Source organism: Chenopodium album, chromosome 3, assembly GCF_948465745.1.
Source record: "Chenopodium album chromosome 3, dcCheAlbu1.1, whole genome shotgun sequence".
Classification (NCBI taxonomy): domain Eukaryota; kingdom Viridiplantae; phylum Streptophyta; class Magnoliopsida; order Caryophyllales; family Amaranthaceae; genus Chenopodium; species Chenopodium album.
This window is the reverse complement of record NC_137836.1, coordinates 80,066,565-80,083,985: the sequence shown is the minus strand read 5'-3', so window position 1 is coordinate 80,083,985 and position 17,421 is coordinate 80,066,565. Positions and strand designations below refer to the sequence as shown.

Genomic DNA, 17,421 nt, shown 5'->3' with positions numbered 1-17,421 from the left:
AAAGAGTCACAAAAAACAAATAAATAACATTTGATGCGATCTCATATCTCGAGTCCACCCCAACAATTCAACAGTTAAGATAAATATATGAAGTACTTTCTCCGTTTTTTTTAGTTGGCACTGTTTGACTTTTACCTATTCACACAAGACGCTTTGACTTGCTTTTGTGGTTTATAAATACAATAAAACATATTCATGTGTGATTTTGTTTGAATTGTTTCAATGTATATTTTATTATTAATATCCACTTTTTATAATTTTATAATGTGGATAGTTAGAGATATTAATCGTTAAAAATATGCGTTGACAAGCATGATATATAATAGAAATGTTTCAACTAAAAAATAGAGGAAGTATTAGATAATCCTATAATCCACACTGATTACCAATTACCATTTTCCTCCAACAATAACAAAAAAAAAATAAATAAATAAATAAATAACAAAAATAAATAAATAAATATAATAATAATAATAATAATAATAATAATAGTAATAGTAATAATAATAATAATAATAATAATAATAATAATAATAATAATAATAATAATAAAAGTCTCCTCTTTCATCGAGGAGAAAGGTAAGAAATTTCAAAGTATAACATGTGAAGCGCAACTACGTAAAAGAGAAAAGAATAGGAAAGCAATTAATATTTTCATGTCCATACTTCCCTACTTGTCTTCCTCCAGCTAAGCATGCTCGATCTTCTATGTTCTAAATTTCTAAATTTTAAATTTTTATTCAGTTTTTTTTTTTTAAACTACGCAAAAGAGAAAAGAATAGGAAATTTAGAAATGAATGTACGGAGTAATTCGTCGTGTATAATATTATAATTTAACTATTTATACTACTTATTAGAAAGTCTATGTGATGTACACGTTATTTATTTTTGATATAAGAAGGGAGAGACAAAATAGTTAATATCTATACATTCAATTATAAATGTGCCTTTCTTATACATTTCACATAATTTATTAGAATAGAAGAATTCTTATGGAAATTTCTGTTAGTGCGTGCTCTACCAAGCTAAGGTTAGCATGACTAAGGCCCTGTTTGATTCACCTTAATTTTGCTGAACTGAAATTATTTTTACTGAACTGAACTTATTTTTACTGAATTGAACTTAATTTTACTGAACTGAAATTATTTTTACTGAACTGAAATTATTTTTACTGATTTTCTATTATAATTCTTCTTTAAGAAAACTGAATTTTACTGAACTGAACTTATTTTTACTGAACTAAAATTATCTTTACTGAACTGAAATTAATTTTACTGAACTGAACTTATTTTTACTGAACTGAAATTATTTTTACTTAACATTATTTTTTTAAGGTGAAGAGAACAGAGCCTAATACGGAATAGTTAGTATTTCATAACTTATGGTTAGTCTGATCTTATACGAACTTTATTATTAGAAATAAAAAAAAAATAATAAAAAAAATGAGATTTATTTTGCTCTATTACATCAATTATTACTAAAAAAATACCTATCTTTATTGTCCAAAAAAAAAAAAAAAACCTATCTTACATTTAGAATATTGTATGTAGAAATATACGGAGTAGCATATGGCAATGATAAATGTATTGCACACTTGTGGCTCTGACACTTGAATGTTGTATGTAGGAGTATAAATGGTACTTGAGAGTTTAGTGTTAGCCGGTTAGCATGCATCATCCCGATCGAATAATCATGGAAAACGAGTGTCCCAATTTAGAATATTTTTTGTCTTTATTTGTTGTTACCTTTCGTGCCTACTTGAATACTAAAGTATCAAGAGTCATTTACAAATGGAACCACTCATGAAACCTAATAAGCTATATTTCCAATATCTTGGCAACACTCTTCCATTTATATGAGGACAAATTAAAGCACTCGTGCTATCTCCAATTCCTTCTCACTACAAGAAATTAACCTTTTCGTAGTGATTATTTTAACCTTTAGTATCGATTGTAATTGCAACAAAAAGCTTTCCCAACGAATGGTCATTCGATACAATATCCCCTGTGGCCTTAGCCTTTAATAGTGGTTTTCAATATCGCTGGGGTTGGCCTCAATAATCGATACGAAAAACTACATCCAATCGTGGTGATTATTGTAGCGATTACAATCGCTATAAATGTTTAACTCATTTTATTCAAAAAAAAACACATGATCTTTACAAGATTCGAACATGCAACCTCAAACTCTTATATTAAATGTTTCACCAATAAGCTATGACATATTTTTTGTATTCTTTGTCAAACAATATTTATATATCTAGTGTTAAAAAGGCTTTTTGTATCGATTATTAGGATTTAGTGCCAATTGTAATTGATACGATTTCTCAAAATTATATAAATGTGTAAAAATAGTGTGGATATGTATTATTATGTTTTCCGTATCGATTTTATATGGGAAAACCATGGTGATTGTAAAAATGATACGACATCCTTAATTATTTCACAAACATACTTGCATATTGTAGCGAATGTACAATCGCTACGAAAAGAGATTTTTTTTTTAGTGTCTAAAGCATTTTGTTCGTCTAATCATACACGCTTTATTAGATTCTTATGAAGGTGTTAATAAAACAATTCCGAAACAAAGTTTTATTATTTTAGGTGATACAATTCTAGTTAAATCTTATTTCATATATACCTTAGGGACGAAGGAAGGGTAAGAAAATTCATCTCTAAGAGAGCCTTTAATGATTCGAATATGTGATTTCATAGTCATGACTCAAGAGTAATCTCCTTTTTATTATTATTATTATTATTATTATTATTATTATTATTATTATTGTCAACTGTTGGTACTGTTCTCAACGGGGTTCATTTGATCCTTTATAACTCCTATTTAATACGAAGTACAATAACAATATATTCTTGTAGAGGTTTTTCTAAATTATGAATTTATTATGACAAAGAAGCATTAAACTAGTAAACAATTGACAATTGATTTTAGGGATTAAATCTCATTTGAACTTGTAAGTAATCTAACTATGTCTGTCCTCATGATATATATAGACCATGCATATATACTCAAATTTAGTTGTTAATGATTTGAGTCTTTAATCAGGTGATTGAGCAACACTTAATCCTCTACAGAGTTTCCATACCAAAAAATAAAAAATTAATAAATAAATAAAAACATCCAAGTTTATATTAAGTTACTACTTGTATTGTACATCTAGCTATTCACCTCTAAAAAATAAAATAAAGATAGAAAAAATTAAAATGACCTTGGCCGCTTTCATTCAAGGACGTATATATAAGGGAAATTCTCAATGGTAGCCCCTATTTGATTGTTTTTTTGCTTATTTTCAATGATAGTCAATTTTTAATTTGATTATCAATGATAGCACGCTTGATTAATGTCACATTTGAGAAATCTGGTAATCAAAATAAAAATTGGCTACCATTAAAAATAAGCAAAATCAGGTGACTACCATTGAAAAATTTTCAAATACAATTATTATACAACATAAATCAGTTGATTTTAGAATGAAACTATACCGCACCTTTACATGACCCACGTAGATAGCTTTCTAGGCGCGTACATACAATCCCACACATCCTTTATAAGAGCCGACTATCTCCATACACACTTCACACACTATTACACACTTCCTTTTAAAAAACACAAACATCTAATTCTCTCTCTCTCTCTATTCTTCATACTCACACTCTCTAAAATTGTCTCCCCCTCCTTTGGCGTGGAATTAGGCTTTCATTACTGTCTCTTCTCTAATCTCCCCCCTTAACACCATCAATCACTCTTGTACTACCAAACACAAACACTACTCATTCTTCCCCCTTTTTTCAATTATCTTTTTCTTTTAAAATTACCCCTAAAATACCATCTATTTCCCCTGTTTTCAACCCAATTCCATTCCCCTTCATCATACCATTTCCCACATCCTCTCCTCTCAATCGAAACTCGAAACCCGAAAAATGAACGGCATATCCACAACTTCCACCAGTAGTAGCAGCAGCAGAAGACAGCATTACAATCATAACTCTCACTACAACTCCCCTTCTTTCTCCTCCTCGCTTCTCGAAGAAATCTACCGTTCTTTCGACGAAGACGAGGGGGATAATCATTACCATCACCACCACCACCACCATCAAACCAATGATGGTTACAGGAAGGTAAAGAACAACAAGAGCGTAATTGAGAGAGAAATCGAGAACGAGAGACTACGAGGCGTAAATCGAGCGGTGTTAGAGCAATGGATGGATAACGAGAGAATTAATCGCCGCCGTAATTCTATGGCGGCGATTAATTCTACCTCTGCTAAATTTAACTCGTCTTCTTCCACGAGTTCCTCCGATTCCAGCTCCGGAATCGGAGGATTTTCGTCATCTGATACTGAATCACTCTACGGATCATCTAAATCGAAGTCGGTGCCGACATTGAAGCCGATAAAGACAAACCTAAATCAGCCGGAATTTCACCGGAAAAGCTACTCCGATGAAATTCCGGCGAAGAAGAAAGGTAACAAAGAAGGTAATCTTCAGAAAAGAGCGTTGAAGCTTTACGGCGATTTGAAGAAGGTGAAACAACCGATTTCACCTGGTGGTAAACTCGCTAGCTTTCTTAACTCGTTGTTTAACTCAAACTCGTCGAAAAAGCCGAAGATCTCATCGTCATCGTCGTCGTTGTCGTCATCGGCAAATGTTCTGAAATACTCTACGTCGACGCCGTCTACGGCGTCGTCGTATTCGCGGTCGTGTTTGAGTAAAACTCCGTCGTCCGCCGGGAGGTTCGAAAGGCGGTCGGTGAGGTTTTGTCCGGTAAGTACCGTAATCGCCACCACCACCGCCGCCACCAACGATGATAAAGTGTATAATGATGGTAAAAGAGAAGATAGGTGGAGAGAGAAAGCTACTACTCGTAATAGTAGTACGTTGAAAAACGACGAGTTTAAAGTTAAGATAAGTGAAAAGCAAAGGAGAGTCGAAGAAGTTGCTAAGGAGTTGTTAAAGAATTATCATCATGGTAGAAAATATCAAAATGAGGGTACTAATAATAAGACGAAAAATCGTGTTTTCGACGATGAGGATGAGGATGAGGATGAGGATGAGGAGGATGATGATGTTAGTTGTTGTAGCTCGGATCTTTTCGAGCTCGATCACTTGCTAGAAGTTGGAAGTGATCATCATCGGATGTACCGTGAAGAGTTGCCCGTGTATGAAACTACTCATGTTCATACTAATAGAGCTATTGCTAATGGGTTAATTTTGTAATTTGGTGATTAATTTTTATGAGATAGTAATTAATTTTAATATGTTATATGTTCTTTTTTGCTAATTTAACCTAATGTTTTGATTACTATTAGTCCATTTTATTTGATTCAATTATTTAGAGCTTCATTGGATTCTTGGTGTTATGGTATAGTCTAGAATGTATAGTAGTTCTTATATGTGGGTCAAGTTTGTTGATGGATGGAGAAGTAAATAATGTAGGGGCTAAGTTTTTTTGAGTGCATGATTTGTGAGATGAATACTTGGTTGAAATATTAGACAATTTAATGTGCATGTGTTATTTAACCGTTTTTTTTTTTTTTTCTTTTTGATTCTCCATTATTTATTCAAAAGTTAGGATATAAAAGATACAACTCAAGTTTGAAATATACTACAGTATGTAATTTATACTAGTAGTTAACAAACTATGTACATACTTTGTCACTTTGTTCTACTTTGTAAACCATTGTAAATAAAGGCGTGACATAAAAATACTAAATTTACCTTTTATTATTATTCTTAAATAATTTTCGATTTTAATTTTCACCATATACAAAACGTCAAAACATAACTCTATTAAAAAAATTATACTTCGTACAAAACATGACTACCTTTTGCTACCTTTGATCCATTAGTTTGTTCTTCTCTTACATACTGATCTTTTTTTTTTTGTTTGTTTGTCTTTTTTTTTTTTTTTTCCAATAAAAGATTTTAAATGGCAAGAATAAAAAATAAAAGATAACAAAAATTCGGAGGAAGCTTAAGTTGTTAGCTATGATTTCATTAAATCATACACCTACGGCTATTATTTTGTACGGATAAAGTAACACATTCGTAAAACATCTATACCACAAATATTATATAGATTCCATAAATGATTTGTAATTTCTAAGGACATAATTCACTCACACTTATCTGAGTTATCTCCACTAAGTAAAAGTCAACAAAAGAAGTAATTTCCTCCATATGTATACATAGCATAAATTTAAGCCATCCTAAAATTCCAAGCAAAGAATAACAAGTTAGCTATATTACTTATTTACTTGTACTTATTATACTTATAAATTAAACCATATACCTTAATACCAAAGCTAGCATATACGGAGTATATAGAAGTATGTATATATATAATTTTGCTCCCAATATTTTTTTTTTTTTTAAAAAAGGAATAATTGATCGATAGCAAGTAAAATCTAAAGTTATTAGGAGGAAAAAAACAGAGTGTTTTTTTTTTTTCCTTTAAAAAAAAGGAGAAAGAAGAGAGGGAGTAAAGAGGAAGTAAGCATAGATTCGAGATCATGTTCACACACCAGAAAAAGGTGATTGATGATCTAAAGCAGATAATTTACTTACCTGGGAATGAAAAGTCTTTAATTTTAATTTTCATCACAAACATACATTCATGTGTGTATAAATAACATAACCTATAGTTTTTATTTATTGTTTTTACTAAAAAAAAATGTATGTTATGTTATGTAGGGTCCTAAAATAGCAAAGCTAGGGAGCTGGCGAATAGGATCGGATGAGCATAAATAAAAATCCCAACAAATTAATGACTGTTGTTGTTGTTTGGGGGTTGGTTCACCAATGCAACTGTGGTCAAAAGTGTTGGCCTCACTAATCCCATGCAAAGCTACCTTCTTTCTTTTTCTTTTTCATTTTTTGTTCTAAAAAAAGTTTTGGAAAATACAAATTTGTAAACTTTAATAAAGCTAAATACTTATATCTAACTATGTATATGTACTACGGAGTAACAATTTGCTAATTATAGATTGTTTCGGTAACTTGCAGTATATACATGTATATATTTATAATAACGTGTACTGTGCGTTTCTTGATAGTTCTCTGCATAAAATATGTTTATTTTATGATATTAATTTATAGAGAGTAAAGTCCTGTTTTTTTGAACTTCTAGTTAGAGCATAGGTGAGCAGGGCTCAGCAGAGTAGAGTTGAGCAGGGCTCGATCAGCAAAGCAGAGCATAACATCTCAAAAGAACAAGGCCTAACTGTGGACGTTGTTTGCATATATAGAGTTATATATACACATACATTGTAATGTTAATACTTGTACATTGTTAGGAAAACTTATAAGAAATATGCATCTATACACTTTTTACAAAGAATCCATGCATATAATATAATATTTGATATTCCATCTGGGAAGCAACATAGAAGGAATTCATTGTCAGCAATAGCAGAAAAAGAAGTTTTGATGTTGGTTAATGATACTATATGATTAATATGAATATGATATTACTAAAATATAATAAAAATGCAAGCTAGCTAGCAAGAGGATGTAGGATAATAAAGGAGTGTAACACAGGTAATAGTAACAAGAGGTAAAAAAAATAAAAAAGGAGAAAAATGTCATGGTCTGTAAAGCACTAGACAAAGATCCACTAAGGAGATCTTTGCTGGTCATTAATCCAATTAACTGAATCATTTAAAAGGTTTTTGATGAGGAATTTATTTTAATTTAATGTCAGGTTAAAATTAAAATACTTTGTTGTCTTATTTGCTAGATGTCAATTTTGGTTGGCTAGGGTAAAAAAGTGATTTAACCACCATATATATGTGCATCAATCTCATCATCTAAAGTAGAGAAATTTTCCCAACTCTTACGAAATGTTTATGCAATAATGTAATTGTTTGATTTCCATAAATCTTCTAAAATCTCTAAAACAAGTAAGGACGGATAATATTATGGGGAAAACTTAGTGCTTTATGATTCAATTCATTACTTGAAAATTTTACAATATATATCTTATTGGCTAATGATAATCCATAATATTATGACCTTGCGAGCTAATCTACTTGTTGACATGTAGGGTTAAAGAAAAGGATTGGCTTTGATAACATGAATGAATCAATGTACGTTACTCGGGATTTTAAGAGATAGCTTCTTTCTATTAGAAGCAATTAACAATCATTTCTAGCACTTAAAGATTCTAAATTTAAAATGTGTCTCTTTTTTTTTTAAAAAAAAAAAAGAATAATATATGGTAATAAATTTTAATTTAAATCTTACCATGTTATTGTTTATGAAATCTATTAATACGATTAATTAATTCTAAAGAAATTAAGATATATTACATATTCGATATGATGGAATATAAAATTTCGCACTATAAAAATAGTAACTGTTGTTAATTTTATTAAATTACTTTAACTCGCCCACCAATTAGAACCTTTTTCAAAAGTCCAAAAAATTGATCGAGGAGATTATGCACTCCGAACGTGATTCTATAAGAACATGGCAACAATAATAAAAAATAATAACCCTACAACTCTACCCTAGCTAAATGATCTAAGGAAGGTCCATTAATAATCTTCTAGTATGCTTTAGCTCATAAAATGTGATTATTTAGTAAGAAGGGTGGAGGACCACAAAATCATAACATCGTGATATGCTAATTATCATATAATGTACATATTTATAACTGTAATTTAGTACTTTATAGCATGCTTTAGAGGTAAGAGAACTTGAACTTAGAGCAAAAGGCAAGATGGAAAGGGCTTTACCTATGTTCAAAGTTATAGGTTGAGTTACTACTTTATAGGGAAGATTATAGGGTTAGTACTTTTTTTAAAAATTATAATCTTAATTAGGTCCTTTAATCAATAATCTAGTCAAATTAAGGTTGTTAGTATGATTAGTTTAATGAAAATATAATAATATAATATTTGATGTTACACTTACTCATCGTACAAATTAAGTTGGTGAGAGCAAAGTTGACAGCTTTGGTGTGATCATATGGATTTATAGGGTTGTGACCACCATTTTAGCTAAGCTAGCTAGCTTAGGTATATTATTTATAGTACTATATGTATAACAGTTGAAAGATTTGACTTATAAATATAGGTTCAAATTGTGTTAGTTCATGCAATGCGTAATGATGCAAGCATCTTTTTGGTAGCTAGTGATCAATCCTTAACTAACTAGGATTACTATAGTATAGTTGTAAAAGAGGACTATGAAATGATAATATATGGTTAATTTTGTTTTATGAACAAGTAGGATATTTAATTCAATTGATAGATATTCATGACACCAAGATTATGATTGCTTATAGACAACTATTGGCCAAGACATATGGCTCATATGATGATCGTGAGTTATCATAGTGATTGAGTTTTTGAATAACTATTAAGCTGTCAAAAATTGATTCGACTTGAAATCCTAATCTCGATGTTCCAAATCAAAATGACGTTTGAAAATAATAATAATAATAATAATAATAATAATAATAATAATAATAATAATAATAATCAAACGTTTCACGTTTTCTTACAGCTTCTATCTATTAAAAATGAGTTGATCAAGCCTAAATCTTGATAAATCAAAATTGTTCTCCTACATTTGAAATATGCGTTTTTACCAATAGTTTTTCACTATGTTATATCGTGGTATTGGAAAAGTTGCATATATATTTATATTACATAATATCGACTAAAAATAATTTTACATATCGGCAAGTGTTATTTTAATGCCAGATGTTTTGTTGTAACAAATTGCATAAAATGTGGGTTAGCTTTGACAGGGGAGTGTTACACACCAACCCTACAAATCTAACTCAAACCACTGCATCAAGAATGTAACAGTTCCTTTTCTAGGCTATTCCATTAAAAACATACTCAATTCTCATCCAGTTATGTCTAAGATACCAAATGGTTATACCATATCTAACTTCTTTTTATTTTATTTATTTATTTTTAAATTTTTATTTTGTTGTCCTGTCCTTTTAAACATTGCCCTTGTAGAAGGGCACATATTGTTGGGACACATTTATAATTTAACACAAAAAATACATTAAATACTTCCATTTTCATATTGTATAGTTGATGAATTTATTAATTAAGTTGAGTAAATTATAGAGCCAGTTAATTAAGAGACCATTTTTCTTCCTGATTCTATGGATGTTTCCATATTTAGCTAGTGGTTATGAGTAGATAATAAGAATTGTCAGAATTTCACATGTACAATTATATAAACCATGAATTTTTATATTATTCTTTGTATTATTGTATGCTTAAAGTTGGACTAATATAATAAAATGGACTGAATCTCAATTAAAACAGTATCCGATCGATCGATATCTTTGACATTCTGTTTGTTCAATTCTATTATGATGATAAATTTGTATCATAAACCTCCTTGTCTTCAATAAGGTACCTAATCCATGTAATTAAGCTGATTTCGAGCCTCTATTATTGGACGGAGATTTTTCCAAGAGAGTTTCAATTAATTAGTACGGCGATATTATTGTTGATTTGTTTCCTTAATATTTAGTTTGGTATCGATTGATGAAATATTACGTGGTGATTTTTTATGTATGGCCTTTATTCTATAAAATTAAGTTGAGACTAAAAATATTGTGACAATTTTAGATTATGTGATAATGTTTCTCTTTTCTAGATAACTAACTAAGGACATGTTCTCATTGACTGAACTCAGCTAAACTGAACTGAACTGAACTGAGCTGAGCTGAGCTGAACTGAACTGAACTGAAGTGAAATGAATATTTTATAAGAGAAGGAAATTAGGAGCTTAACTGAACTGAACTGAGCTGAATTGAACTGAATTGAATTTCAACGTATGAGACAGGCCCTAAGGCATTTCAAGTTTTCAACAATAAAAATCATTTTGAAAATTAAAAATATGTAGTAAATGAAATATATGTGTCCGTTAATTGGATAGAGCCAAATAATTTGAAAATTTGAAACTATGTAGGATTAATTGCATATTTATATGAAGGGATTCAGGGAATGCCAGACCATGAAGTAAATGAGGGATGAAAGATTTTCGAATAAATGGAATTTTCTGCAGTTATTCCTCTGTACTTTGAGGTAATCATTCAATTCAATTCTCAAGTTTCCTTACCTTAGTGTTTCAAATATTTTTACAGTGTATGTCTCTCCGTAAATAAATTAAAACTACAGTATCAATTACTATAGAAAATACCATTTAAAGATGCTCAAGTAGGTATGGAGATGCTAGCCACAATATGCACTAGTCTAATCGATTGCATTGTCACATTGTCTGAATTCCTCATAATTACTACGATAACTTACCTGATCACCATTTAATTGTTGGAACATAATTGTTTGAAAATTTGTAATACAACGTGACAACTTTTTGTCATTACATACTACAATAGTCCTAAGTAATTATTACTTTTGAACATATAGAGTATCAATTTATGATTTAGATTATACGCGTATATGGTTGTTGAATATGACACTTAAAATAAGTCTTGAGTCAGGACGAAAAACAAAGGATGGAAACAAATCAATAAGTCACATAAGACTAAAAATTATATATGATGGACATAATGTTTGAATTTGGAAGAGCAATGAACCTAATTGAAAATAACAAAACGAGTATATTTAGTCATTTTGGTGGGACTTTTGCGTCAAAATTGTCTTCAAAATAAAACCCACTTCACATGGTAATGTTGGATTAAACTCATCAATTTACATATCAAGTGAGGACCTCCATACCCATTTCATGTGTTGTAACTCTTTCAAACAAATTGAATATCTATCATTTTAAATGAAAATTATTGATTTATTATCATGATATAATGAAACTTAGCCATCTAAACATAAATATAATGATAGCAACATTTTCTAGTGTCCAATTTGACATATCATTGACCAAAACATGGCCTAAAAAAGAAGCAAAATCAATTAAAAGGGACTTTCAATTTTGTTTTTATCTCATATTTGTCCCAAATTGAGCACATAATAAAGACATTTAATTTATTCATGTTTATTATTATTTGGTCCTCCACAAAAAATATTAAAAAAAAAAATATGGGCTAAAAAAATACAAAATTTTACAAGCATGCTTACAAAGATTGATGGCTAAAACTCAAATGAACAATTAAATACACTATACACACAATAATTAATTAATGGACCGTCTACTTAAAGATAGCCATTAGCCACTAGTATTATCATGGCCAACATGTCTCATACATGTTTGGCATGCACACGTGTGTACTCCATTCAAATAAAAGAAAAAAAAATGAAAAAAAAATAAAAATAAAATGGGTCTTCCTCTTAATTATTCTTGCCCCCTATCTTCGTAGCAATGTTTTAAGTGGGACTGTTACATTCAAATGCCACTGTTTTAAAGTTCTATACATTGGCAAAAAAAAGTTCTCAAACATTTGAGAAAGTTTTTCCTCAAAATTTTCATAGGTTTACTAGTATTTGTGTTGCATGTAACTTTATGGTTGTTACATACCCCTCAGTCCCATAACATTTCACACAATTTTCATTTTTGTCCGTCTTAAAATACTTGACACGTTACTAAATAAGTAAATATAGAATTAGACTACTAATATACTTATGGCCAAGTATGTGCATATGCCGGTCAAACTTTTACAAGTATTTAGTAATGTAGGGAACATGAACCTTGATCAATATTGCATTATTTTCATTTTAGTTTAAACCAAATCGTGTAACTTAAGGTATATGTTACGGTTTGAGTCGAATAATTAAGATCGGATAATCGAAAATGATCGTACACATGTGTAATATTGGATGAATTGGAGAGGGGGGCAGCTTTAATAAAAGCTCAAAAGAAAAAGAGTTTGGTTTTTGGGATAATTAAAAAGAGAAAGTAAGAATTTTGGCGATCCCGAGAAGATTTAGATACTTGGATCAAAGAGAGTTGTTTAGTGTTTAGTGTTTTGCAGCTTTTTCTTTAGAAAAACATAAATTTGAAGGTGGAAGAGGGAGCAACTAGAATAATATGGCATTCATTCACATTCTCAAAAAAAAAAAAAAAAAAAAAAAAGGATAGAATTTTGGTTTATTTTGTGATGATCTATCTATTTTGCCTTGCCTTTTCTACATTTTTGTTGGCTTTTTTTTACTATTCATGATTGGGGGCTGTGCTCGCATTCTCATGACTGTTACATCAACTATTTCTTTCATTTGTTCATCAAATTGATAAAGTTCATTTCCTTCCATTATGTCACAATTTATCACCAAAAAGATTTATCTCATACAAAATTTACTAATTTATTAAAATATAAACGGTAAAGTGGTATGAATACATCGAATGCATATGAGAGACTGAGAAGTGTAAAATTAAAAGAAAGAACTAAAATAATTATGATAAGAATTGCAATCTACTAGTATTTCTCCATAAATTTCACTATAATCAAGACATAAAACATTTGTGGTTTATCAAAGAAACTTTTGGGTTTGTCACTATGGATTATGTGAGTTGAGGTTTTATAGATTTTGGTAACCTTTACTATATTTTGATTACAAACTTTTGAATAGCAAGATATACGTAGACCACAACAGAATCTAATACTCGTAGTTATATTTTAACTTAGCCTAGATCGATAGACTTATCAATTCAAGTAGTATTTGGTATAGTCGGTAGAAGTTGTATTCATTAATTTGGCTTCGATTCTAACTATGTACAATTTTTTGAAAGGTGGGAATTGTTGGAAGTTCTTGATATAAAAACAAGAGTGTTGGGGAAAAACAAAGTGAGAGAGAAAAACAATTGAGGAGAAAAAGTCCCACATTGATTGGGGAGTGAGGTGTTTCCTTGTTTTTATATTGTAGTGCTTTATCACTACTTAGTTGAGTGAGTTGGTGGTGTGTGTTACTCCACACACACGCGCACGCGCCGAGCCGGGTTGGGCTCGGGCCTCAGGACTTGGGGTCTTGGGGAATGCGATGCGCGGGCGTGGGTCATTGTTATCTTTTTGGAGAAATTTTGTTTCCCTTTCTTTGTTAAACAGAATATTCCTTTTTGTCTGTTGGGATTATTCTTTTCTGACTGTTGGGATTACGGAATTAATTCAGTCATTAATTCCTTGATTGTAGCTGACTGATTAATTCCTTGTTTCTTGCCTCGGTTGTTAACTGACCAAATTAATCTGGTCATTTTCTTGGCCGGATTCTTCCCACCTTTTATGCTTCCCGTTTTTCCTCTTCAGCCTATAAATACTCGGTGGTTTTCTCAATCTAAACATACAACACAATCAGTCTTCTCTCTTCTCTAAAATTTTCTAAACACATGTTTTCATCGTTCTGTTTTCTGGGCAAGTATTCTGAGTTCCAGTCGGGTTTGTGAGTGCACATAAACTCCGGCGCCGTGCTTATCCTGAAGGGCGACCGCAACTGTCTACTGCACCGGGAGGTAGCGCGGAATCGTCTTTTAGGTCAGTGGTTCTCCACGACGCGGCTATTGTCAGTTTGATTCACGCATCAAGAGATAAGTTAATTCTGTTTTATTGCTTATTAGTATAACAGGAATTCCCTTATACTCCCTGCACTCTAAACATTCAGTCCCTCGCACAGTGTTATGAATTTATTAGTACGACCTCTGAATTGAACAATCCTTTGAAATTGGCAATTAACCTAATTGTACGTTAATAAAACCACCAAATGATTAAGAAAGGACATAGACTCATTTATAGGCTATCAGCCGACCATCATTTGTAGGGTCACTACTCTACCCCAAATTTCTTCGGATCGACCTATTCTTTGTCATAAAGAGTTATTATCTTCAGTATCCAAATTATATAATTGCAATGCAACTTTCCTTTTCAGTAGTTCAAATTGAGAGGAGTTATGAGGGTGGTCCTTAAGCCTCCATATTTCTCTAGTCGTCCTATATATCTATTACTCCCTCCGTCTTTTTAGACATATTGCTTCGATTTTTATTTCAATTTATCCTTTTAAATTTATCCTATTTTAAAATTTTAATATAACATGGTTCATATAGTTTTACTCAAGTAACTCTACTTTATTTCCTACCTCACATGTTATTTATCAAAACATGTTACTCGTCTAAAATTGTACAGTACAACTCTTAAAAAGTAAAAAGAGAGGGGAAAGTAATCTTTAAGTGATGGATGGAGTATCTACTACGACTCTACGAGTAATAGTAAGTTAGTAGCAATAATTGCTATGCAATGCCGTCTATATGCTACTATCTTACAGCCAAGTTAGGCCCCCTAAGTTAGCTAATAATAGTACCATACTAAAACTGTATATATCTTAGGATAAGTTGACTTTAAGCATGCTATCAATAATGGTGCTAACTTCACTATGCATGCAAATTTGGTTATTAGCCAAACTACGTACCGAAATCAAAGGATGTAGTGGAAAGAGGACGCTAGTTTTTGGCTCTTCTTATTTGAATTTATCCTATTGTCTTTTTCTTCTTTTGATGTTTTTCTTAGATCCTTTTTACGTAGTAGTTAATGTTGAAAATTAGTACACATTTTCACTTTAACGAACATAATTCTGACTTTCTATTCGATAAATAACGGTTTTAATTTTTATTGGATACTAGGTTAGCACCCGTGCGATGCATGGATTTACCAGTAATTTATCTTTAGTTATTTGTATTTTTTTTTAAATTTTTTTTTGAGTTTAAAATGTTCAAAAGTTCAATTTAATTGACCTCAATTATGCTAACAACTTACAAATCCTATAAAGACTCCAACAACCTAATATCAACATAAATTGTTTGTTTTTTGACTTGTTCCTCATTTGGATAAGAAAAATAAAAATAAATAAATAATAAAAAAATTCAACGAACATACATTACCAAAATAATAGGTACCTATTTTAAATTAATTACCTAAATAATAGCTACTATATGTTTAAAATTAATTAGTATTTTAGTTTAAAAATTAATAATAATTAGCATTTGAGCGGGAAATCTTTTCATAAAATAGCGTCATGTGTACAACTTTGAAAAAAGATGATATTAGCGGTTGCTACTTTAGTATTATTATAGATATAAAAAAACGTTATTCTGACTTTCTATTCTATGAATAATGGTTAGGGTCTGTTCTCTTACGTTGAAATTCAGTTCAATTCAATTGAGTTCAGCTCAGTTCAGTTCAGTTCAGCTCCTAATTTCCTTCTCTTACAAAATATTCATTTCAGTTCAGTTCAGTTCAGCTGAGTTCAGTCAATAAGAACAGACCCTTAGATTTATTTTGGGATATGACAACACATGGTTGTTATGAGAATGGACTAAACTAAACGGAGATAAGTTGCCTAACCCAAGTCCATATAATCAAGTCCTAAATACAAAATAATATATATTTTTTTTTATTGTTTATCTTTGGGTTTAAACATAAATTCAACTTCACTTTTTACACCAAATTGGAGCTGCAAAGTAAAAGCAGTCACATTGCCCTACACGACTTAACCAATTAAATTAATTAACATTTTCAAGTTTTAATACTCTGAAAATTTTGGTTAATTGGCTTATAAACATCAATATAAATATTGTCACAGACTAGAGTTGTTTCTTTCAAAAGAAAAAAAAGTTGTTTGAGTACCGTTTTATCTTCTGTCTAAACTCTAAAGATTGTAAACCACAGAAAATTACAGGTACAGTTCTTTTTTTGGTTTAAGTTGTTTCAAATGTGTGGGCTATGTACATGCATTAAGCCCGGTAAAAATGGATCGAAGATCTCGTTTTATGAACAATTGGTTCTGACTTTTAGGCCCAATTACTTTCGAACTTCCAACGAAACGCTTATTCAAGCCCACAAAACGAAACGGCTTGCAAAAGCTTCAATGTAAATCTACTACGATTTTTTTTTCAATTTTTTTTTTTTTTTTTTTTTTTTTTTTTTTTTTTTTTTTTTATGATTTTAAAATTTTAAATTGAAGTTTGCCTACTGGGTTTGTAATCCATCAAAATAAGATTAAATTACTTATTAATTGGAAAAATTGGTTCAAATGAGGAGCTTAGGGCCTGTTCACATTTACTTAACTGAGCTGAACTGATTGGAGGTGAACTGAACTGAACCAAATTGAATTTGAGCTGAACTGAACTGAGTTGAAATGAATATTTTTATGAGAGAGGGAAATTAGGAGCTGAACTGAACTGAGTTGAAATGATATTTTATGAGAGAGGGAAATTAGGAGCTGAACTAAACTGAAATGAACTGAACTGATTGAAGCTGAACTGAAATTAAGTAAATGTAAACAGACCCTTAATTAAAATAATCTTAATTGGGAAAATAAGTTCAAATGAGAAGCTTAATTATGTTAGAGGACCAACTCAACCAAAAGCTTAAACTGATGGTTAGGCCCAAGAATATGTTTTATACTCTATCACTCCCCTTCACATGAAAGGCCCTTTGGGCTTGAAATGTGGATGCAACACAGGCCCAACCATACCT

The 17,421-nt window shown here is 30.6% G+C and overlaps 1 protein-coding gene across 1 annotated transcript; it reads left to right on the top strand.

The window, feature by feature from the left end:
• Positions 1-3,498: 3,498 nt before the first annotated feature.
• On the top strand, positions 3,499-5,342 carry LOC145618870 (protein BIG GRAIN 1-like B). Its single transcript, XM_081673497.1, has one exon. The coding sequence runs from the start codon at positions 3,936-3,938 to the stop codon at positions 5,229-5,231; it is 1,296 nt and encodes a 431-aa protein (XP_081529623.1). The 5' UTR covers positions 3,499-3,935; the 3' UTR covers positions 5,232-5,342.
• Positions 5,343-17,421: the final 12,079 nt, after the last annotated feature.

What these genes read in the sequence shown, in the direction of transcription:
- LOC145618870 (XM_081673497.1), top strand. Translation starts at nt 3,936, where the DNA reads ATGAACGGCATATCCACAACTTCCACCAGTAGTAGCAGCAGCAGAAGA.